Source organism: Neodiprion virginianus, chromosome 6 (genome assembly GCF_021901495.1).
Source record: "Neodiprion virginianus isolate iyNeoVirg1 chromosome 6, iyNeoVirg1.1, whole genome shotgun sequence".
In the NCBI taxonomy this organism is placed as follows: domain Eukaryota; kingdom Metazoa; phylum Arthropoda; class Insecta; order Hymenoptera; family Diprionidae; genus Neodiprion; species Neodiprion virginianus.
The window spans coordinates 9909213-9935147 of record NC_060882.1 but is presented as its reverse complement, the minus strand read 5'-3'; the positions used below and the strand labels follow the sequence as shown (position 1 = coordinate 9935147).

At 39.2% G+C, this 25935-nt stretch overlaps 1 protein-coding gene across 7 annotated transcripts in view; it reads right to left on the bottom strand.

Annotated features, from left to right (window-relative positions):
- The window catches only part of LOC124308255 (AF4/FMR2 family member lilli), a 204497-nt gene that overhangs the window by 122172 nt on the left and 56390 nt on the right, over window positions 1-25935 (bottom strand). Inside the window, exon 2 of one of the 7 annotated variants that reach the window (XM_046770810.1) lies at window positions 14161-14216. The exons of 4 other annotated variants lie outside the window; for them this stretch is intronic. In XM_046770810.1, the coding sequence (XP_046626766.1) occupies window positions 14161-14201 (41 nt within the window). In that variant the 5' untranslated portion in view covers window positions 14202-14216. Of the gene's footprint in view, window positions 1-266; window positions 305-2270; window positions 2791-14160; window positions 14217-25935 lie in introns of those variants that run through there. 2 more of the 7 variants (XM_046770813.1, XM_046770811.1) reach the window with 2 other exon arrangements.

Here is a 25935-nt window from a genome sequence, read left to right as displayed (position 1 = left end):
GACATACAATGTAAAAAAGAACGTGAGTCACAGACCGGAAACGGAGTAACTCTTTACCGCGATATGTCGAGGACGACGGTGTGAGGAAGAAATAAAATTTCCATCGCCAATATCTAGCGTTACGTTACTCATGCTGAAACTGGTTCGCGGAATTATTCCACGAGCGTAAAATATTGGATTCGTCAATCTGTTTTTTTTTTTTTTTTTTCACCATCCGCCGATCTCAATCATGCGAAACAACGTACTAATATTGCAATAATAATTACCAATCCCGATACGACGTTTCCATTCTTTTGAAACCACGACTTTTGCGATGCTTGTATTTCCGTTAAAGAAAGAAAAAATCGAAATACTTATACGTTGCATACTATTATTAAATACACAGAGGCGAGAATTTAAAAGTGAAGTCTAATTATAACAAAAGTAAAAATTTTCAATAACTTCACCAACTCGATTTCGCGTTACCGAACTAACTCTGGCGAATTCGTGCGCTTCGCTTTACAAGCTTGCAAAAAAAAATAATTAAAAATAAAGATTTTGTAAACAACAGAGCACATAATCTCCGTTAAACCAAACAAGTTAACGGATGTGAATTTTTACATTTACTCAGAAACATACAGGCTCTCACATTTGCCGACAAACGCGACTGTCCGACCCTCGACGATTTTTGTTTTTTCTTCTTGCAAATAAAATAAAATAAATCAATTTTTAAAAAAACGCAGCGAAGTAATTCGAAGTAAAATCGAATTAAAAATCCTGATCGCACATAAACAATCCGTTAATCGCGTCGATTCTCCAAATCCGCGCATGCCGTACGCATCTGTGGAATTGCGAACCTTGAACGAACAACCGAAAGTAAGAACGCGACGCGACGCTCCGACTTCTCTGCAAAGTACAATCATCGCTCATCGTCAAACTACTGCGCATCCGTATGATCCGCGTCACCGATCTGCATGTACGATCCACCCGTCGTTCATCGCGGCTGATCGCGAGCAGCCATTTTCAAAAGAAATCTTGACTTACGATTAGACGCGTTAACACGTCTATATATAACACACACATGTGTATTACATATAAAACCGAAAGTCTCTCCGTCTGTCTACCTGCCCGTACGTTCGCTTATAACTCTCAAACTACCAAATCGAATTAGATTCTTTTTTATTTTCCTACAGACAGCTGCAACGTCTGGCAAAAATTTAGTCTACATACACGGTTACGATCGGTTAAATAGTTTCGAAGTTATAACGATATTTGTTGGCCAGTTGACAGGGGAATCAAACACTCGTATGAGAACGCTGACTAAACACACCTAGAGATGGAGAAAAGTGAACGTCGAATAAGTTTCAACGTCTCGACGAACTCTACGAAAAAGTCCGCGAAAGCATACGACGGCTGTGTCTAATAGAATTCGCCGTAAGGATCGTTTGAAAATATTCACGGGCGGAGCCGCGACGGGCTTCCAGTCACGTATGTATATTTGCCGGTTGGTAGACTACTGTATGTCAGCGTTACGTAACGTCAGCTCTGCACAGCGTATAAGTTGAGATAGACGGCTGGCGGGCGGTGAGCGAAAACGATAGATAAGTCAGGGATATGCGAATTGGAGGGGGGGGGGGGGGGCATTAATGGCAAGACACTCGCTGCTTTCTGCAAAGATGATAAAACACAACGGTTATAACCTCTGGCCCGTTGACCCGAATGCCTGACGTCACTCGCGTCCTCGTCGATGGAAGAGGAAGACCGACGACAGGTAGATATCGAAATCGCCTATCGATTTATCGCCGATAACGATTACGCACAGCGCGATGTTAGAGTCACGTTATATACACGAGTAACGATTAATATTGATTTAGGTGAAACTCATATTAATAGCTGGGTATTTCAAACGAGCGATCTTCGTTGTTTTTTTTTTTTTTTTTTTCTTTTCTTAAGAATCTGTAACATCATCGTCTAATTATTAAATACATTATAATTTTAAACACGTTCAAAACGGACGACAAAACCAGCAATTGAATTGAAATATTGAAACGAGATTATTTACCACGGATTTCAACCACGGAGTAAGGGGTAAAAAAAAAAAAATTCATTCGAGATATTATATCACCGTGTTACATCTGTACTTGAAATTTGTATCGTTTCATTGTAACTGGACTAAATCCTACTTGTTCATTTCTTTTTCTTCCAACAGTGCGCGTAAAGGTAAAATCTGAAATAACCAACACACAACTGCGGGTAAGAAACAACTTTCGTAAAAATATTAAAAGACTTACCGAAAAGTCAGCGCAACTGTCTAATACAGCCTCGCGACAACGGGATACGACAGTGAAGCGATGAGTATTATCCAAGTATGCAATGTATAATCCTGGTTTAAAGAAGAAGGTCGTGTCATCGGGAAAACACTAATCACGCACTGTCACACGTATATATATGTATATATAATATAATATATATATATATGTATAAATCTATATTTATGTATACATGTAATATACATACATGTATAAGCACAGGATGATAATGATGTTGTATCACCACGTACAATTTGACACTCTTTGGTATAACTTGATCATATTTCATAAATAATTTACGACAGATGTGTAATTACCATCAATATATAATGCACAATATAATTCACTATCGTTGACTTTTTATCATTTCACCTCCTCATTTTTTTTTCATTTCACCTTCGTCACTGACAAATACGATTACGCGATTCGTTGTTACAATTTTTTTTTTCCTATCAATTCTCGTTGTTATAATTCTTATTATTATTTTTATTAACAGTTTTGCTATCGTTATTATTGTTGTTGTTGTTATTATTATTAGTATTAATATTATTATTATCAACAACGACGACGAGATGAATATATTAATATATACGTTGAACGTGTAATAACGTATGATAATAATTATCAACAAGCACAATATACGTTCTATATACCTATATAATTTATAATATAAACTTGGATAGAGAGATTGAGTTTTAAAATTTTCACTTAAATACGCGAATATAATAAATATTTACTAATAATCGTTATGCAGTATCAGCTGCAACTGGTTTTTGCGTGTTTATTGCACACTTTCTTTCGTTTTAATTATGCATTTCCATCATTTTGCGCACGTTCTAAAGAGCTGTAACCACATAAAGACAAAAATAAGAATAAAAACTCGTACCGTCATACATGAATGTATGTACGTATGTATGCACTAATGTATGCATGCACGCGTACGTCGCAACAACGAAATCCCCAAGCGTGCTGCTGTAATTGTTACGTCTTAAAACGCTCGCTGTTAGACTCTATTAGAGATAATTAACAACCACACGTTCGGCTCCGAAACTTTTTCTGCTGACTTTCGCCGGATCCTTCAATTTTCTATCCGTACTTTTCCTACGTCCAACCCTCACAAGTACCTAGCTGCGTATTTTCCGCTCACGTCCGCATCCTACAAATTTATGACCCGTGTCTTACCTTTCTTTCAATTTTTTTCTTTCAATTATTCACTCCGCGAGTTATTGTCAAAAAAATTTAAATCTATACTCGTATAAAAATCTACCAACGAGAGAACTTCGCATTATAAACCGACCACATATTTAATTTATCACCACATCGACTCGTTAAATATATTTATTGTTATTTTAATCACGATCAAGTTTCATTCAAACCTAAAAGCATCTGTAATCCTCAAATTACGAAGTATTACGCGGAGTTCACGTGATATCCGAATCCAACGCAGCAGCGACAACAACAACAATAATAGTAATAATATTAATAACAATAATAATGAGGATAAAGCGCGCGACTTTTATCAACACGAAGAAAATGAATCGCTGTATTATACATGTATATTCGTTACAAGAAGTACACTACAGGCAGTTTCGCGTTATCTTCGGTATCCGTTTACTTGTCCAATCCTGAAAATAAGATTCCAAGTCGTACAAACAAGCATCCAAGCAAAAAATCGCGTTGAGGGCGATCCGTTAAGTCACGTTACGTTACGTTACGTTAAGGATATAGGCATAAACGTAACATGTATACGCACTGCAAGCTTACAAATTCTATACGCGTATGATAAAAGTAGACGAAAGAATAGACAGCGGAAAACAACTGAGCAAATGAAAACGAAATGAATTTATAAAAAAAGAGTAAGAAAACGACGAACATGTATTATACCTGCGTACTTGGATATAAAAAAAAAAAAAGATACAAGTATATTGTCACATTACGCGTCGGTCGTCGGAACAAGGATATACAAACGAACAAAAAATAAAAACAAATAAAAAAATAAAAACGATCGGCGCGACCGACGCGACGATGTGCTGATATCTGTGAAAAAAAAAAAAGATACTAGGCATACCCGCTGTAGACGGACGGCTGAATACGTCCGTTAATAAACGAATCACGCCGCGTTTAAAACCAATCACTTCATAATACGGGGTCTAATTATTCATAAGCCCACAAACGCGAGAACTTTGCGATGCTCATCTTCTCAAGTCTTATTCTTGTCCCTTTTTAAATACAACAACAATTACGTATCTATCGGTTACGCGATAAAATCGTCGCGCGGCAGCGGTTGAACAACTACGTTGACTGTGGCGAATAATTAACGAGAAAAAGGGGGGGAAAAAAAAAAAAAAAAAAAAACTGGAACCAGAATCGAAAACGCAACTTCACGCGCACCTCTGTGAAAAGTTTTCGTTTTCTCGTAATCGTGTAGATGATATAACGTGATACAGTGCGTTAACCCCCTTTATTTTAACCCCCTTTGTAACTTCTCCTCTCGAGGGGATCAGCTTCTACCCCCCACCGGTACTACCGAGCAAATGGATGGCCGAGCAGAAAGAGAGAGAGAGAGAGAGAGAGAGAGAAAGGGAGAGTGAATAAGAAATATCTTGTCTCTTTCTATTCTCCGCCCCGTACACCTCCGTAACGCGTCGCATGAACCCCGAGCCGAGGAAAATTAAGAGAGTAGCAAGAATTTAACATATCGATGAACGGTGTTAAAAATAAAATAATCACGACGCGACATTTTCATTAAAATATGAGTAACTACGATGATAACGATAATAAAATTAATAATAACAATCTAAAACGAGTCGAAAACTTCGCTAATCTTAACTATAATTTTATTACATTGCAAACAGTGTGGGGAAAAAATTATTATTTCACGCATGTGTGGACAGATATAAAAGGTCGACGTCGTCGTCGTCGAAAGTTGTTTTGCGCAAGAAGATGGGAGGGAGGTAAGGAAAGAGTATTCCTGAAATCATGGAAAGAATATCTGTTAGGTCACGTGCGTACGTGCGGGTAAATAAATTGGTCCGGTATGAAGCATGACGTCGCTAATCGCGAGTCCTCCCGCCCTCCCGTGCTCGTGGCCTAACCAATCTCGGGGGCGGAGACACGAAGCTACTCGAGAACCAATAGCGATATCTTACATAAAGCAAACACGACGACAAGTATCAGCAGCCGCGGCGAGTCCGCGGTGTTACAAAAGAAAAACTTACGATGAAAATATACGCGCGATCGAAAAAAATTTTTCAACAAATCTCCTCCTCGCCCCTCTCCCTCTCTCTCTCTCTCTCTCCTCGTTCCGACTCCGAATGACGTATTTGACATTAAAAGCACCGGATGATAAGGAAATGATAAAATAATCACTACCGACCCAAAGTCTTTGTGTGACATTGACAAATTCACAAAATTTCAAAGGCAAGAAAGAAATTAATCCATTTAGTATCTCGAACTATGTGCGCACACACACGCACACACACATATATATATATATATATATATATATAATATTTAAGGATTTATCAGGCTGATATCTTCTACGGCGGAGCTAAGCATTATAATTGTGAATTAATTAACAATAGAAAGAATCGTATCGAATGCATAATGGAGAATCTTCTTTTCCCTGACCTCCGCCACATCTCCCCACCCCACCCCCTCCACCGACCGTGACGGGATCCCGTTTCGGAGAAGGACCACGACCTACCGTCACTGCACCTACCGCCTGTAGGTTTCGTACCGAGTGTCGCGCAATGTTACACGTACATTTTTGTGCATGTCGAATCGCCTTAAGTCGGCCTTGCGCCGTTCGAAACGCAAACACATTTTTGCTCGCCATTTTTTCTTTTTTTTTTTTTTAATTTTATTTGTGATTTAATCCTTAGTCGTTTGTCACCCAAGTATTCGCTCTTTGGAAATGGAGTTGGGCAGCGAAAAGTGGAAGTTAAAATAATAAATTATAGAGTTAAAAGTCTAACGCGCGGAGTACGCGGTGGGGTAATTTTCCAAAGTTGCGACGACGATACGTTGTTGTTATTCTTTACTACCAGTAGGAATTAGTGTGTAAACATCTACGGATAATTGCGGGTGATGGAGGGGGGCAGGGGGGGGGGAGGGGGCGAAGAGACGGAGGGGGGGGGGGGGGGGGGGATAAAAAGATACCAAAAAGCTAGGGTATTTAAATGAGGAAAAGAAATCATCGTACAGTCAGGTGAGGAAAGAGAGTGACAAGGTTACGGATATTATACGCAGAGTAAGAACATAAGAGAGACGGTGGGGGAAAAAAATGAGAATTGAAAAAAAAAAAAAAACACACACTCACACACACACACACAGGTTACAAAATTAAATCCCACAAACTCACGGAAACTTTAACGAACGAAGATAACGTTAACGCGCGTCGAAAACAATTATTCTAAACGGATATACATATAATCGCGTAAGTAAAACGGACCGCCCGGTGTCCGTCTAGTTGGCGATCGGACTCAACACTGGCAGACGGTATTTTGCCGCGATGTACTAAGATGGCGTTTCGGTCGAGCACCACACTCTGTCTGCATGCGCACACAATTACACACGGCGACGGCGACGACGACGACGACGACGACGACGACGACGCGACGACGACGACGAGGACGACGAGATGGTGGAGGATGAGGAGGAGGAGGATGAGGAGGAGGAGGAGGAGGAGGAGGAGGAAGAGGAGGAGAACGAGGAGGGGGATGGAGGTGGATGGAGCCTCGCAGCGTCTACGCGTGTCAATGCCGCGATGCTGGTAGTACAGTTAGTAGTGGTGGTGGTTGTGCGTCAGACGTACGTACGAACGCGCGCACAACGAAAGGGGAAAGCACGGACGGACACTCACACAGAGACGGAGGAACGGGCGATGACGACGCGTACTCTACGCCGCCGCCTGCCGCTGCTGGATATCGCGCGCATGCCACCGCCGCCAACACCACTGCACACCCCGGAGAGAGGGAGAGAGAGGGAGAGAGAGACACGAGCTGATCGAGCGCCCACACACAGACACGCGACGAACGGTACGATTCTCTCCTCTACCTACCTACCTACGTACCTACCTACCCGCCAACATCCTCCTAGTACGAGCGACGCGATGCAGATGTCACCGGAGGACGGACCGACCGGCTCGTCGAGGATGGCCGCAGGCACGCGCCCTACCGCCATCTTCTCTTCATTAACCAGTCCGTCGACCCTCCCCGCCTCCCCCCGGCCGCCCCCGCTAAGCCGTCGAACCGTCCGAAACGGCACACGAGGCTGAAATACCCCTCGGAGTCGAGGGACGAATTGATACTCCGTCGACGATCTTTTCGTACTTCGTTCGCAACTACTGCGAGTTTTCTCGTGCTCGTCCGTTATCGTTATCTCCGATTCGTTGCGCAATTTGCTATCTTATCTTGCACTTTTTCGTATCGATCCGCGATCGAGGGTATTCGATAACTCTCGGAGAATGTGGTGCTTGCGCGTACAATTAGCAATACGTTTTACTGAAACGCTGGAGATATTTAATTACTCTTTTACCGCGGACGATGATTCCTTTCGAGTTTCAGTCGCTACTCGTTGGTCTGTTCTTGTACGCGTTGTATTATCCACTCGACGGGGGGTATTTATTTTACACGTGCGATAACATACTTTGCGAAATCAGGTTCAAGTTTGTAACGTTATTGTAACGGTGAGTTTTTAGAAAAACTCGTTGTTTCGCAACTTTAGAATTTTATGGAATTCGGCAAACCGTAATGCGCCGTGAATATATTCATTGTCGGATTTGTTAAATTCAATTCCTTCCGTTAATCCTCAGGTTCTGCAAAACGATGACTTTTATCTCAATGTTTTGTTCATTGAATGTTATTAGTCTCACCCTCGTTTTCCGAACACAGTCACCGTGCATTGATCACAGTATTTTACCGTAACGGAAATTTAACGGAACACACTTTTATAAGACACGTGATTGTGAGAATTGATATAAATACGAATTTTATTTCTCGAAAAATCGATCTCAAGAGACTAACGTCAAGGAAAGTATCGGCCACCAAGCACTGTTAGTTTTAATTTTATACACTCGTTTCTGAGATACATTTGTTGGGCATATGAGTCATCCTGCCTCCGAAGAAGAAATATTTCCACCGAAGCGTTTATTTTAGGGATCACAGAGTTTATACGGTTATTCGCAAAAGTGCGAAACTGACTATTGTAATTCACGAACGTCGGCGAATCGATTATAAAAAAATTTACCCCATCGATTTTCAGCATTTGTTTTCAAATTTTTTATAACCGGTATAAATCGCAACAACTACAACGATAACAATAAACTCGCGAAATAATTTCACACAGTAATTTTCTGAAACAACATCTTGTACGATGTAAATTAAGAAAATAAAAGTAAGTTAGAGGTAAGAATTTTCACAACTAAAAATAACGAACACCCGAGAAACGTGCTGTGTATAAATCTTCGCGTCCTCTCGCAACAGCCTCTGCATGTCATACGTTGATGTGGTCGAGCGATAACCCGAAAGGGGTTTAACAAACGACATTTCTATGGGTACTTTGCGATCGCGCTCGGCCATATCGCGATAAACTGGGCTCAAGGAGATTCCGTCAATTACTACACCATTCGCATCGATTTCTCTCGCTCGAGTCGCTTGAATTTCCGTTGACACATTTCGGTCGCAAATATGCATATACCGTGCGAACGACGATATAACTTTGCAAATTTGCAATCAGTTACTTCGACTGTACTGGGAAACTGAAATAGATTGTAGATTCATTCGTACTTTAGTCGTAGACATATAGTCGTTATTTTTTTTTTTTTCATACAAGTATAAAAAAAAATGTATACATCTTTGGTTCGTTTTCGATTTGATTTCGTTTTTTCCTTCTCTAGAAGCTGCAAGCAACAATAATTGCACGAAAAAAAGAACGAAAAGAAATTTCGATTGTATTAACACACTCGCAAAAACAATCCTAAGAAATATTAATCAAGCATAATTATGACGTTAAACATTGGACATTGGTCCAGAACAAACTTCTACTAACCTTACTTGAAAATTGTACGAAATTTCGAAAAACATTAAAAAAATTAGAAAAAAACAAAGAATAAAATTCCTTACAACTCAACTGGACTCTGAAAACATGAAAGTTGGTGAATTTTTTTTCATAAAAAAAAACATCGGAACAATAAAAATGCTAGAAGCGTGAGGCTCTCTTCTATGCATCGCGTGGATACAGAAGTCTGACGGAGGATACAAAGTGTGTGTAGAAGTGGTGTGGTCAAAGTACCACGTGCTCGATCCAGCATATTGATTTTGTCTGCCGTACGGCGGGAGGCGCATACCGTACAATCGTTGGTAGAACAGAGCCCGTAGTAACCCACACAGCCGAATATCACAGACGGAATTTCTAACCACAGGGCGAGGGGGAAAGGGAGAGGGAGAGAGAGGGAGAGAGAGAGAGAGAAGACAAGCCCTGGAACCCGACAAGCAGCGAACCTTCCCTTTACCGCGAGCCTCTAAATGTTTGTAATATTCCGATTGGGGTGCAGAAGTTTCTCAGCGTTATAAATTTGACCTACTCCTTCGTATCTTTCAAGTAAACTATTTTCCCTCTGTCCCTACGACCAACATCCCTTGAATAATTCCTGGGTTGGTTTGGTGTTTGATATTTCAAATGAGACGATGATATTGCTCCGGTAAAATTTGCGAATCCAGTTTCGAGGTTGCGGAACGAAGGAACATTGTAGTGTGTTTGCATACCTACAGCACAGGTATACGTTAGCAAATAAAAAAAATTATGTCCACCTTGTTAACTCCGGCAACTTCCTGAATGTCGGTAAACGAGCAACTGAGGCGATTAACCATCACCGAAACCAAACCCAACGCGATCTGGTCGTGAAAATCCGAAGCGGTAAGAAATCAAGCGATAAACTTGATATTGTATTCGATATAACTGCTGTTTGGTATTGTTAGAAACTGTGATAATGTAGGAGGCGAGAAGCACCGAGATTTATGGATTTCCTCAGCACCGGAAGTTCCTCTTAATCGATCCGAAGCGGCAGGATCAACACCGCCCCTTGACCCTTTATCGGTAATGATCAGACCTACTTACTTGTCTGCGTTGTTCACGAAAGTTTGAAAAATTGTTCACGAAAACTAACAATGCCGGTATAATACATAATAACACGGAGATAGCGGATAAGACGCGTCACGATTTCGCGCCCGATGTGAAAGGACGAAATGATCTTGTGACGCGATGGCAGAAAATGAGGTCGCGTTGACGATGAGACGAGGAAGGACCAAAAGGAAAGGAAAAATACCGAAGACAAGCACCGGCCAACCTGTCGTCTGCTGCAAGCAGATACTCGCGTATCTACCTGCATCTACGCGGAAGGACAAAATGCACTTTACAATTTTCCCCGACGGAGGGGCAGGTAGGTAAGACCTTCCTTCAAAGGAACGCGTACCTGGGTACCGACATACCTCCGTGGTGTACACAAGCTCTCGGCAAAAACGACAGACTGACGTCACCAACACCTCAAAGACTCAAGACTCGCTCATGTACTTTACAGATGTTAAGATTAAAATATTCACAGAATGGCGGTTTCACTTCGCGACGTTCAATTACGATGAGAGCAAGAATTGAGAGAATCGTTACTGGAAGTCGTATAGAAAAAAATCCATCCACCAATTATTAGAATTGAGGAATTTTTCGCAACGGTGCGCAGAATCTTGTTGGAAAGATTTCTTGGGCATACATTTTCATGGCAGGAGGTTGAAACTTTTTTTCAATGCATATGATACCGTAGCCTAAAAATTGGTGGAAGGATGTTTTTTGTTTTTTTTTTGTACGAATGTTTTTAATCGTGCAAGACATAGAAAAAAAAAAAAAAAAAAAACGATTTTTGTCAATAATCTCAAACAAATTCTCTCCTTGCTGATTTGGGTTTTGCGAGAAATAAAGTAGAAAAATCTTTTTAGTGTCCAACTGTGAGACGATTTTTTACATTACCTGAGTATGCGTAAGAGAAAACAGTAATGGCAAATCTCTCCTCTGCTTGTTCCTTCAACTCCTGTAGGTACCCGTGCGAAAGTTGCACCGCCGAGTATCCACCAGACAACTTAGTCACGATATACTTGCATAGCTGCACCAAACTCCAAACGCAAGACACTTGGGGTAACTATTCGGGCGAACCACACGACATCATGAGGCTGAAGTTAATAACGTTAACGTATCGAAACACTGGGGGGAAGAAATTAATGGTTATCCAAGTTTACAGTGACTTCGAAGTGGTCAAGTTTTCAAAATATGAGTACATTTTGCCTTCTTATGATTTTCTGAATTTCAGACATTCCTGCAACGGTAAAATAACGATTTTTCGAAACGTTAGTCGTTACAGCAACGTTACTAACTTCAGCATCATTCAACATCTCGGTCTTCGATAACTCTCCGATAGGGACGCTTACAACCCGCAAGACAGTCGCCGTTTGGGTACTCCAAGCTACAGCGAGACGTTTGAAAAACTAATTCTCGCCAAGTTTTTACAAGAATCATATCTCAATTACACGAGCTAAAGGAGAGAAAAATTGTCAAAACCACTGTATTAGTATCGAATTACAAGGAAGGTGTTAAAAAAATCGATGTAAATGAGATGTTATAACAAGTTGAAACCACGAAGAGTACATTTCTTTATTTAACTTGCCGAATCTTCAATCGATCAAACGATTACCATAATTTTTTCGCGACTATTTAGCCCGTTTGTACGAACTTTTCGATCACGGAAAAATAAATGAATAACTGTAAAAGAGTTGAACGATATTTTACTAATAATGGGATATGAATGGAGGACAATTGATTCTTCGAATCATTGAAATGATTCAAAATTCAAGAAGGCGTATACAACACACACACACTCCTTAGATTCCAATTTTCTATACACGCTCGTAAGTTTCTTTCAATTATTGAAAGGTTTCTATTGGATAATATTGGGTGAAACCTATCGAAATCAACGATGCTGCCCATAAAAACGAAGAAAGGTTGAAAAAGAGGTGCAACAGCAGTCGTAAAGATTCGCCACTTGCTTCTATGCTTATGGTTTGCAAAAGTGATTTTTTTTTTTTTTTTTGCGTCAGAAGTACCTACCGTATATTTTTCACGATAATTGTCAGTGTGAGAAAAAAATTATTCACGAGGCTCGAACGGTGCCCGTAAACTTAATTACAGGTTATTAACTGCTAGTAACACGCCTCCGTTCCCGCGTTAAACTAACTCGGACTGTCTTTAAGGAGGCTTGGTTGGCCAACAATTGATACTGTTTATTGATTTTTATCACAGGTTATTTATACATTGAGCAGAGGAAGGTGAAATTATTATATTTTCAGACTAGGAAGATGTCTTGAAAAATACGCAAATTGAAAATAGTGGAATTATAAGAAAAAGCTTGGATGTCAATGATGTGTTTTAAATCATTTAAATAAAATTAGCGAACTCTTCTGCTCAATGAATATTTTGCTATATTTCCATCTTACATATCCGTGTAAAAACGCAATGATCTAAAGCGGACAGAAATGAGAGTTTGGGAAGAACAAAAAAGAATGACCACACAGACTACTTTTAGCCATGCCCATTCTTTCTTTCGTTCCTTTACTTATTTTTTCTCTTAATGTGTAAACGATTTTAAAAAAAGAAAAAAGAAGAAGATACATATAAGCACGTCGAGAGTTTCTTTCTGTGCGTAGATATATACGTATATAGAGTGATGGTAATAAATGGCAGGGAAAAGAAAAGAGTCGAGACCTCTACTGAATACTGATGCCTGATTTAGTCCCTTCCGTTTTCTCGCCTTTTGGTACTTTCCATCCTCCTTCGTTCCGTGTTATTTTTTTTTTCATTTTATTTTTTAAATCTCATCCCCCGCCCCCTCCCCTCTCTCTACTTCTCAGTTTCGTTCGCTCACCAAACCGCGGGCAGACCCCGCGTTTACGCACGGCGTCACATTCATACCATCGGGGGAAATCATGTAAACGACACTTTACATCTCCATAACCTATTTCACGCCCTGTTCTCGGCTAGCCGAAATAGGCTTCTCCTTCTCCTCTCTATACTTCGTACGTAAACGTCGAAGCAACAGTTTGGCACTAGGATCATGCCAAGTTCAGCCCCCTTTTTGCGAGAACAGGAATCTCGGTAGTACATGAGTAATACAATGATCTTTTGTATTAAATTTAGCAAATCATTCCCTCAGCTAGTAATAATAAAAATTATAATAACAATAATAGTGATAATAATAAACAAATCAATCATGCAATACGTATTTTACAGTTATTCCTTTGAAACCGATTAAAATCGATTTAGTGTAAATCTTGAAATAACAGATGAATTATAGTTTTGCATAAAAATTGTACAGCCTTGATGTTTTAGTCATCCATATTGCCTTTGTATTCAAAACATCTGTCAACGGGCTTTCAAATTATTGATAATAAAAACGACTCGTGCGTAAAAGTGCATATAAATTAACACCTGTCGAGTTTACAAGCAATTAAACCGTGGTGTAATTACTGCACGTATCGATTGAAATTCACGTTAAATGCGAAACTAGGCACGAATTGAAACGTCGTACTTTGTACGACATTACAGTGGAAAATTACATTTGAAACTTTCAATTCTCTGAAAAAATTGTACTTTTGTTTTCTTTTAGCTTTCATGCGTCGAGGGTTAATAATAATGTTGAGTAGCTGCGGTGCCAAGATATAATATCTACGCCTCGGTGTCAACTTTTGCTGTTAGTAAACCAACTGTATTTACAGTAATGCAATGATTACCCCAATTTGCATTATATTATGCTATTTAATTAAATGATACTCACAAGTCGCCGATCCGCCTTGTGGAACTAGAAACGGCGTTCATTTTGTGGTCGCTTACCTGAAACAGTAAATTGTAAAGAAGATATGATTAAAGTGTTTTTTTTTCCAAGTTCATCTAACCGTTGGATAATTCTATTCAATAATGCATTGAAATTATTTCGTTTTCTCAATTTTACAATTAACTTTATGATAAGAAATTTAATTCCCGCATAAGATAAATAATTGGATAATGTAGTATCATCTGAAATACAAATATTTACTTATTTTGGTTGATTCTGAATAATTGGACAGAAAGATTATTTGCATAAAATAAGCAATTCACTTGCGTTACATACAACTTTGTACATATTGTAACACATAACTGCTTCAATTTATTCAGGTAATTATTTTGTTTCAAGTCAACTGCAATTCGGCGTACTTCCCAATTCTTCATTCCCTAATCACTAGCAACGCATGGATCAATCAAAGTTGGTGGCGTAATATATAAAAATAGTAAACAATAAAATTTGCGTTATATTTTCACCCTAAATTTCTTCACAATTTTATTCCCTCGTTTTTTAAGCCCTGACATTTATTGTTGGATTAGGTGATTATACGTAAAATCATTAAACAACATCACACACAGACTCATATGATAAACCATTGACAGATTTGTGAGATTGGAAAACCAGCCGACTAATTTGCGGCGTTATTTTCTATTTCATTTCATTTCTTTATTTTTTCTTTTTACTCGTTCCCGCTACGTTTTATTGCTCCACCTGACTACATAAACGGCACACTCCACGGCTTCGAATAAGTCGCGTCGCGTTTCTCCCGCAGTAATTCTCGCCGCGTATATCTTGGCGTTGAGCGCGGTTGCTGCTCGGCAGTGTGCCAGTGAAAAATAAATTGGAAAAATAAAAAAATAGATGAAAAAAAAAATAAAATAAATAAAATAAAAAAATTGGCCAACGGATTTCCGGGAATTGTGTAGTATAATGTGAGAGGAACAAATATCCGATCCGATCGAATCCGCATACGCATACGTAATATGTAATACTTTCCATTCGCCTATGTTGTCGAGGCACAAATATGTATAATAAAGTATTATACACGTGTATAATATATATACACATGAATGCTTCCAATTATATAACAGAGATATGATTTTATAACGTATTGTAGGTTGCGGAAAAATCGAAAGAGAAATATAGTTTTCATTGATTTTCAATATAGATATTTTATACATATATGTAACCTTTACTTGTAAAATTAGTCTTCCCAAGAAAACTCAGAAGTCGCATTTTAAAGCGTAAATTTGTTTGAAGAGTCGGAATCTATGCGTCGAAAGATGTGCAACTAGTCCGGTCGCATCAACCGCGTGACATTAAAAACGGGGGGGGGGGGGGGGGGGGGGGGAGCGAGCTAGTAAAATAAAAATCGGCGGAAAAGAGAATAAAATAACAAAAAAAAAAGCAAGGTAGAGAAGGTAAAAAAAGAAAGAGAACGAGCACGTATATGGGAAATCGTTAATCCATCAAACTGCAGAGGCGTTGCGATGAATATCGATTACGCGATGCGCCCTCCTCCGAGTGGAGTATAAGGTATAAATTTACCCACAACGATATTGTGTATCCATAAAGGTATATGTATGCATGATATATACGTATATGCTATTATACTATGTATTATTCACAAGCGTGAAATACATATGCATGCGAGCGTGTAGGAAGCATGTGGGCGTCGGAAAAGGGATGTGAAAATACGTATATAATCGTGTGCAACTCGTTGGTTGTATACACGAAGGATGAAGAATTATCATCTTTAAATTTTCGTGTAACCGGATAAAAGCTTGTGTGAAGATGTCGGGATTTTGTAGAAAAGCAAAGAAAAAAAAAGAAAAAGAACCAAGTCGTTAACTGTTCTATCGCACGCGTGCAGCTATGCGAAAGATTAGAAGCGTTTACGAGATTTTATGATCCGGTATAATTCAACGTTCAAAGTTGAGCAGCGATATCTTTAAGGTAGGTCGTATTTTCAACAAAGAATGCAGCAACGTTCGATCTTTAATTGAATACGACACAACGAAGCATAACTTCGATTTGAATATATAATTTTGAACACTTTGCTTGTCTCAAAAAGTTCAATATATCGTGATGATTTATGCTACTGAACATTACGATGAGATTAAATAATAACGTTGTAGCTAAATGACCATATTTGCACGAAATTTTAATTTTAAGTATTTCTTTCAATTACAAGATTCTCTTAACTCGTCAGAAGAAGGTTCTTTCCATCATGAACATAGTAAATCACGCTATGCGAAACATTTCGTTGGTAATAATTTTGAAAAAACAAAAACTGTTTTAAACGTTGAATTTTCTCGGTCCTAGCAATTTCTGCCAATAAACCGTGTGAAAATATTTCACTTATACTTTTCTCGTTTGTACGTTTTTCCCACTTGTACGCGACTTATTCCGTTCCCTAGCGCTGTTCTCTATTCAGTTATACGTTATTACAGCTGGCGTTTTGTGTTACCATTTGAAATATGCGAGTCCGATCAACCTGAAAAAGTTCAGGAATATACTTTCACTGTCTTATAATGTTATCGTGTAAATTAGAAGTATGAAAAAATAAGTAATAAATATGAAAAAAATTTGGAAATAGAAAATTTTTCGAAGAATTACTGTTTTAGAACAATAAGAACGCGTTGCGGTGAAATGCTCTGATTAATAATATCAAGTAGTCGATTTTGTCAGAGGTGAATGCAATGCCAAGATGATACCTGAAAAACCACTAAATATTATAAATTTTCTATTCTCAAATCACGAAGTTTTGGAATATTTCACTTTAACGTTATTTTCACTTATACGTCAATATTGTCATTATATACTCCTTGAATAAAGCAAATGGTGATTGGTTGGCGATGATGACATGTAACTCGAAACAATTTTAGAAAAATCTGATTTTTCCTTATTTACGCTTTTTATTCACGAAAATCTGTATTTCACCCCATTTGTCAAAGTTAACGCCCCCTGGCTTCCTAAGTATATCCCGAGACGCGAGCCGGGTATTATAACGGTTTTCCGTCAGCGCCATCAGAAATGGGCGAAGCGAGAGAATCGCGCAACGTGAACATTCACCGTGGTACGAGCGTGTCCCTCTTGAGAAGAGCTTGCAAATGGTAAAATCCTACTTTGTCAACAGCTAAATATATGTACGATAACGCGGAACGAAGTCGAAGCTGCGCCTCTGCTGCTGAAGTTGCAGTATCATCGGAGTGATTGCGGACCACGAATCGCCCATCATCGTTTGAGTCAGTCAGCAGCTGACATTCCCTCGAGCAACCGTCGCTGACGCTTTGATTAAATCGCCGCGGGAAACAGATTTGTCTCGATTAAGAACTACAAAGATTAAACAAACAAATGCATAATTCATCAGCTGGACAGAGTTGAAAAACAAAATGAATAAGTGAATAAACAAAAAAACAAAAAATAACAACAAATTGGTAACTGGATAGCGATATGACAGGATATAATAAGTTGGGGCGGAGTTGAAATTCCAAATTTCAAAAGTTCCAAATTTTTTGGTGGCGAAACTTAACGTAAAAGAAATCAAACTTTGACGAAACGTCGAAGTTTTAAATGGTCCGAAATCTGATGCTCGAAGTCAAAGTGCGAAAATGATAATATTCAAAAATCTGAAACATCGAAATTCTAAATGATCGAAGATTTTCAGATCTGTGAATTTCTGGCTTGGAGAAATTTCAGCATTTTAATCTTTGTTTGTTTTGGATTCTCGATATTTTTTCGTTCGGGATCCTGGATATTCTGATTTTCGATTTTTCTGATTTTTTACACGCACTCGTTGAGCGAACTACGCAAAGTGAGTATATTTTAACTTTCGGACTTTTACTCTATCGAAACTTTATTTTTCAGAATTTCGCTCTATCGTAACTCGAATTTCAGGACTTTGAGCCTACGGGTTTCCGACCATTAGAAACTTGGTTGTTTCTTCAAAGTTTGATTTCTTTGCTACAAGTTTCACCGCACAAATAATTCGTAATTTTGGGACTTTCGGAACTTTTCACATTAGGCACTTCAACTCCGGCCCAATAAGTCGACGGTATTTTGAAAGCGTGCGACTTATAGATGTATGAGTTTATGCGAAGTAGATGGTGTAACATAAGCAACGCTGACAAATTAGTCTGCATCTCGACTGTTGACCTCGGCGTGAATATTAGATCGGGTAAAAGTGAAGTCTGGGTGAATTAATTTTTTAGCCTGGCTATCGTAAAGATATCAACATTGCACGATCTGCAATCACGAATATCTACGGTTGAAAACTCTTCCGTCACTTTGCGTACCGCGGCCGATTAAACGATGCAGATTCCTTTCTACAAAGCATGGTTTTTTAGGTGGTTAGGTATGTGAGCGTATTTAGACGAGATCTTGGTTACATTTCCGAGGTGTGTTTGTGACTTCCTTTCCCATGCAAAACATACCCATCCCGGTCTCGATTTCATTTCAAGAAAATACATACCTACACGCCTGTGTGTTTCTCTTGAAAGTGGATACACAAGTAAATCTAATAGATCAAGAGTTGAGAAAACCATACCGTCAAAGAAGTAGTAAAAGAAGAAGAAGAAGAAGAAGAAAAAGAACACAAAGTTTATTTCAAAGTAGACCGGAAGGAAAAAGTTTGCAAGATACGGGGGGAAAGGCAGAATTAACCGTTTTGCTCGCGTATAAAGGTATGCCGACGACACAAACCAACCGCTACAAGTACCGGACCTGGTACAATATTTATTACCGTTGCAAGTCTCATGAGATATAAACTGCGCTCCGAAATGAATGAAAAAACAATGATAAGCCACTTTCGACAATCATAATCCTGATTCTACGAGAGTTGTAATTGAATATTTGTCTTCAGTTTTACGTATATATTCTGTATTTTGACGTACTCTCACGACACTGCATCAGAGCCTGAATCATCCTTCATCATTTCGATTTTTGTACGCATTTACCTAAGTTTTCCAAAAAATTGACGTTAGGTATAATTTCAAATACCCACAGCTCCGGCCAAACTTTTTCAGGTATATAGGTACGTGGAAGGAGTATTCACGTGATAAGTGAAAACCGCCGAGCTTCAACAGCTTCCTTCGCCCGTAAATACAGGAGGAGCTCAAAGTTATTGCTCGTCGTTGATCAGTCTCTCCTTGCAATTGAGGTTAATTAACAAGTTGCTCGCTGGGCACCGAAGCGGGCGGCACAGCGTCAGCCTAAGTAGTATGCATATACATTATACATACATACATACATACATATATATATATATATATATATATATACATATATATATATATGTACGTACTAGCTGCGAGCACCAAGCCTGACTGACGATGAGCCATGGCTTGACGGAAATGCGTCGGTTAATTTGAGAGCGAAACTGTGTGTAAGCAGTGTAAGCTGTTTAATCTGACAAACGTAATGTTAGATGTTGCTCGGAAAATGAAATTTTCATATCGGTATTTCCTTCATCCTGGACGTCGGATATTCCAACCCTTTATACGTATAAACTCTGAGAAACTGTAAGCATCAACTTTTCATTTTGATCTTATAAATTTCCGATTTCTCATCACCAATTGATTCTCTATATTCAAGTGAAAGATCGTGTATCATATTGAACTTTACCAATATTGAATGGTCGAAAAGAACGAATTATAACGTAGTACCATCCGATACATGTTAGTACGACACCTGAATTTTATTACTTTCTGGAAACTTGCAGTCCGGATTGGTATTTATTTTCCGAGCCGTTATGAGTAAACAATAAACGACACAATTCCAACAAAAAAGAAAGTACTCGATTTTGTTTATTTTCTTATTGTACCTTGAATTTCCTCTCAACTGTAATCAAATTCCTACGCGAACGTTGAAAGAACGTGTTTACCGAGCTTCCATTTTTCCACTTTTTGAACACTATTGATTCAATTATTTTCACCACAAGTGCTCTGATTAAACGTGCTAACAATTTCCAGCTGAAAAAAAAAAACGAAAAAAGAACAATACGTACGTAAGATACGCACAACTTACGGGCACGCACGCTATTCTGTCAAGAAAGTATTTATCCAAAAGCGTCGGTTAGCCGGGAACTGCTAAAAGGACAGTCGTCCCTGCGACTAAAGGCTTAACCGTGCGTGCTATTGAACAATACACACCAAAGAGCATCGTCGGGGCTTCAGACCGTAAGTCGATATCTCGACCGTGTTATCTTGTTAAAAAATTGTCATTCTTTCATTCCTCGCGTGTGACTCTGTTATCGTTAACTGCCGACGATCGATAGACTGAAACGAGTTTCAAGAAGCCTCAACCGTCATTCGCACAGGTACGAAATTCAAAAACTTCAGTTCTATGGCCGTCCCCAGATAAGGAATTCTAAAATTGCCGCAAAGCGATTTGTAAAAAAAAAAAAAAACAAGCACCGTTTCGTTATGTAAACGTTACGAACTTCAAGCTCGTCAATTTTCGTACTTACATCACAAGATATTAGTACAAAAATATACTTGAATCTGTTGGGGAACATTTGGAATATAGACACTGTAAAAGAAGAGGAAAAGCAAATGGTTGAACAAAACGGCGTAATCGTTACGCATCGATATAATGTATCAAAGTGCCATCAGCGTGTACTACAAAGAATCCTTCAAGATTGTACTATTGGATCCATCTCGCACATGAAATGGGAGGTGGAAAGACAGCGAAAGAGAGAAAGAGAAACGAGGCAGGCGCTTGGGCGATACGAGCAGTGACGATGAGCTTTGGTTCCCCTGGGCTTTATTCGACGGTTGAGTACCTTCAAAGGGTAGGTATATAATTGTGTCGTCCTACTCCACGTGACAACGGCGTGAATACTACTGCGAAGTCAAGTCGTCCGGTAGAAGAAGGATGAGGATGAGTATGAGGAAGAGGAGGAGGAGGAGGAAGAGTTGGCGGTGACGAGTGTATGCTCCAACCTACGGGAATTCCGCGAGACATCGACCAGTTGTTTATTCGCAAGTTAGTTGGTGGTAGTTGCCGCAGGATACGGACGATGCGACGTCGTCGGCGAGGCTACCTGAACTTGCAAAGGTCACAAGTGTCTGCATTCCGTTAACCTACGACCTACACGTGGTGGACTTTACAGCAGAATCGCGCGTGGCTGCGAACCCAGACTTGAATTACGCTTGTGCCAGCAGTGGACTGTGATACGATATTCATTCCATATGTCGCGTAGCTGTCCAAATATGCCCAGCCTATGACCTGACAGCGTGCGTTTTCGCCTATTCTAATCGCTTTCTGTTATCAACGAAAATTCACGTGAACTGACCTCGTTCACGTTATTAACTGTGAAGAAAAAAGATCTGTCTTCTTTGAATCAGGTTGTATTACCCGAGTTCGATAAAGTTGTTTCAATCACCGAGCAAAGACGTTTATGCCAAAAGATGTCAAGTTCCATGGTCACAAAAAAGGAGGGGTTTTTATTATGGTATAATTTATGTACACCTTTATTTACATTCCGTTTCGGTAATTAAATTCTTTATTAGGAGTTAAAAAATCCGGAAAAATTAAGGCAATGTATTACGGTTTCTGAATTGATTTTGCAAAACATCTCTCGACTGGAACGTCAAGAACTATACCATCCTCTCCGCAACTTGAGACAAGAATTAACAACATACTGTTTCGCTTCTAATTTAAATAGTTCCAAGTTTGTGCGGAGTTTCGATATGATTGATTGATTGGCTAAATTAATTTTCAGATTTGTTAAACAACCCGCTCATTATTTATTTATTACTAAAAAAAAAATTTAAATAAAATTAAATTGGCGAATCTTCTTCGTAAAAGAATGAAGATGAAAATAAAGGACGAAAAAATTTGTCTTATTAGAAGTCAGATCTTCTTCCATCCCAAGGTTTTTATTTATCGTGCAATCCCATAAATACATACATAGGTATGAAGGTAGGGACAGTTCATTAACGTTATATAACTGTGTCTATACCCATACTGCAGTGGCTCGTAAGTTTAAACCTCACAGTTCAAAGGTTGCGCGATTAATTAACTTGCACCGTGGTAAATGTGTATCCACACAGGCTCGTCAGTTCGCAGACTGCCGCAGGTCCGTGTATCGTTCAGCGATCCGAGCATACCATACAATCCCAGAAAATATCTACCGCATAGGGTGGTTAATTAAGTCACCGCTGAATAAACGATTAATCACGGTGAATGAATGAACATAAACCTCCGTTAGCTTTGACGAGTTTATATCGAAACGCTCGTTTGCTGATGGCTTGGTGCTGTTTCGAACCGCCTTTGTTCGTCCAAGTTTTTTAATGCTCGCATTTGGGTAAACTAAATTGCTAATTCGTAGGGTATTTTAATTATTTTAATACCGCGGGTACTTTACGAAATATAGGAAAATGTAGTACGTGATTAGTTTTTCTGATTATTTTGGAAAATATAAATAACTTTTTAAATGTAGCAACATATAACTTTTGATTACATCCCAATAGCGTCTGTAATTCTGAGCGACAGATTGATTATCTCGTCGAATCCCCCCCTGCGATATCCGATTTAATGACCAATCGATGTTCCCGCGAGCTTAAACGTCGAGAATATTCAGTCCCCATAAGCGATGGGATAAACGAAGATCCCGATCCTCGTTTCGAAACCCTGGTGCGAAATAATAACGTCAGAATTAAGGTCCACGGTGGGCCGCCTGACCGCAGTCAAAATGTGCTCTTTTGCCTTCATGTTCCGTATAATCGTCACGTGTCGCGGTTGAAGGGTTACCCAATCCCCGTGCAGCAAGGCGGAGGACTAATGCTGCGGTTTCCATGATACAATAATCGCGACATTTCACTGGCAGTATATAAATTGCATGCTCTCTAAACGTGAATCAGTTACAAGTATACCACTGGAGGAAATCATAGTATATACACTGGAAGACACAATGAAATAACAGTGAAAAGTCACCGAATCGTCAGTGTAACTGGGAGTTGGTGAATTCTCACTGATTCAAATTTCAAGAGCATGGCTTTAAAATTCTTCAGAGCTATTTCCTGATATTGATTCCAGCGTTCACGTGGTCCTGTAATTGCGTGATATCTTGCAACAACTATTACGATATTTAATTACGTTATAAACTTGAATACATTCATGGACGATGAACGGGTTGAATATTTCACTTGTGAGCCGGCAATCGATCTTACTCTTCGAACTTACGCGGATAGCTGGTAGGTGTGCATATCAAAATTCATGCAAAATGATCAGAGAAAAGTTTATACGCACCAAGACCTTGGAGATATTCGAATTATCGTCGAAATTGGATCCTAACACTTGTATACACGGATTCTATGTAAAAAAAAAATACAATACAATTGGTTGGTCTTATCTTGGTCAAAAGCCAACGTTGTTGAATCCCAGATATGTTTTCTTCTTTTTATTTTTAATCCTGATCTTTTTCTGTTGGATCAGTAAAAAAAGAAACCGCGAAAAAACACAAACGACGGCAATTTGCGTAGGATCGAGGAAGTTCAGGCGCAACGAAGCTTCATCTAGTAACTAATTGGAACAGATCGTACGAAATCAAGCGTTTTTTTTTTTTAATAAACTACAGGCAACGTAATATTTCGAAAGTCATAATCATTTTCATACAACACTCAATCTTGATCTCTATCGAGAATTCGTATAACGTTTTCATTTTAAGACATGTAAAAATTTTCCATCATGTTCGACATTTACTCTCCAATAATAGGATATGTGTAGGTACGTTGCGTTATGCATCATACGGCATTAATCGATAATTAATCAATTATCTATAATAATCTCCGTATTGATCGTGAGTAGTTATATTTGGCGTTCTCATACCCGCTGACGTTGGAATTGAATTTAGCAAAATAAAACTTAAATCTGACCAGAATTTGTGAAACAAAATAATTTATCAACATACCGACACGTGTTATTGTCTTGACCAAGATACAGCTCCACCATAAATAGACACGTGACGTGAAAATTTCAATTCCTCAAAGCAACAGCAGCAAACACACGGTTCAATATTTCATGGATTAACTCGTAGTAGGTACGCAAATCCCCTTAATTAATTGAGGTGTAACTCTAGACGAGGGAAACTGGCACGCGTAAACTCTCCTACAGGAGTATAACGAGCGAGTTACATAGCCCATATACATTACGGTATACGAGGTGAAAATCGAGATGAATGAATCGAGTAAGCACTCGACATTAAGCGCCAAGAGTACGTCATGAAAGTGGCAAATATGCGGAGGTAAGTCGACGACGAGGCGAACCGAGAGACTCGAATTCACGCGTCATAGAAATTGGCCTACCTGCGGAATACGGTTGTCTGAAATTTAGTTCTTATACAGTGACTTATGCCGTTACGGAACCAGAGCATGTTGTTCACCGATTTAAGACGAAGCCAAGGTAGAGCCCCGGTGGATTGGCGCTAATCCTAAATCCTAGCCGGCGGAATCCTCGCCTCTGCACCGAGATGGGACGACTGAAAGCGAGCGTGGGGGCGGTGGAGGTGGAGGTGGAGTTGGGAATCGTGGTAAACTCCAATAACGATATCCAGGCTTAGCGAGATGAGTAAACAGCAGGCATTTTCGCCATCCCAGTGACGCCGAGGAATATTATAAGACTCTTCCGCACACTCCGCGCGTCGGAGTGCGCAACTAATTCACGAGTAACGATAAACAATTGCTAAAGAATTTCAGGCTCGAAGAAATTTCACAATAACGAATAAGAACTTTTCGTTTTAATTTCAAGCTTTACGGTACACGAATAATTCAAGACAGTTTACAAGACGACCGTACACAGACTGTTTATATATTTTATATAGGCCACAAACTGTTTACTTCGGATTAATATTACGTCTGTTCGGTAGGTCAAGGCCATCTGCTTTCATACGACCGAAAAGACCACTCACAGATTAGTTTGTCTTATACATCTTCGACAAAATTCAATCGTGTAATTACAACTGTCACTTTTAATTTTACTTTCGTAATACTCGATAACAGGAAAAATTCTGCAGCGTAATAAATTTCAGTATTTTTCAGCTGAAATCTCACGATTACCGAACACGTGTCCTAGTTTCACGGTAAATGTTATTGGCACTCGAAACGCAGCTTGTTCGCCTTAATTTGCCATTTACACACTCCGCTACCCTCGGTTCGTACCACACGTACCGGCACTGTAAAAATAATGCGACGAGAGATCGCTAAACTAGGCACGTATCGGTTAGGAATTATTTTTTCTCTAAAACGGCGATGAACGAAATCCGCAGCAAAAAAGTTGAGCGTGTATCAAAACCGGCGACAAGTCGAATCGATAAAATTTTCAGATTTTCTTCCTACAGTAAACAACAACGTATTGAAAGTGAAGAAAGAACCGGAGAGTAAGCATGTTGTTGTTGAAGCGCTTGTCGTCTAGACTCGTGATTGAAAAATCTTAAAGTAACTTAAAAATTCAGCCTCAGTCGTGAATTTCAAAATTTTCTTTCCACGTCTCGAGTGGAGATAGAAAAAAGCACGTGAAAATCCGTGAGTGAAGAATAGATTCTACGCAGTAATTACTGCGCCCAAGATTAAAATTTGAATTTTGACGTAACTAATCATTTCAAACGTTTACTGCAGAGCAGTTCGATCGAATATATTCACCAACTATCCCCAAGTCTATTAAACATAACCTTATATCCAATTTTTATCAATAATTGACACGACGATCAAACGTTAGAGAATAATAATA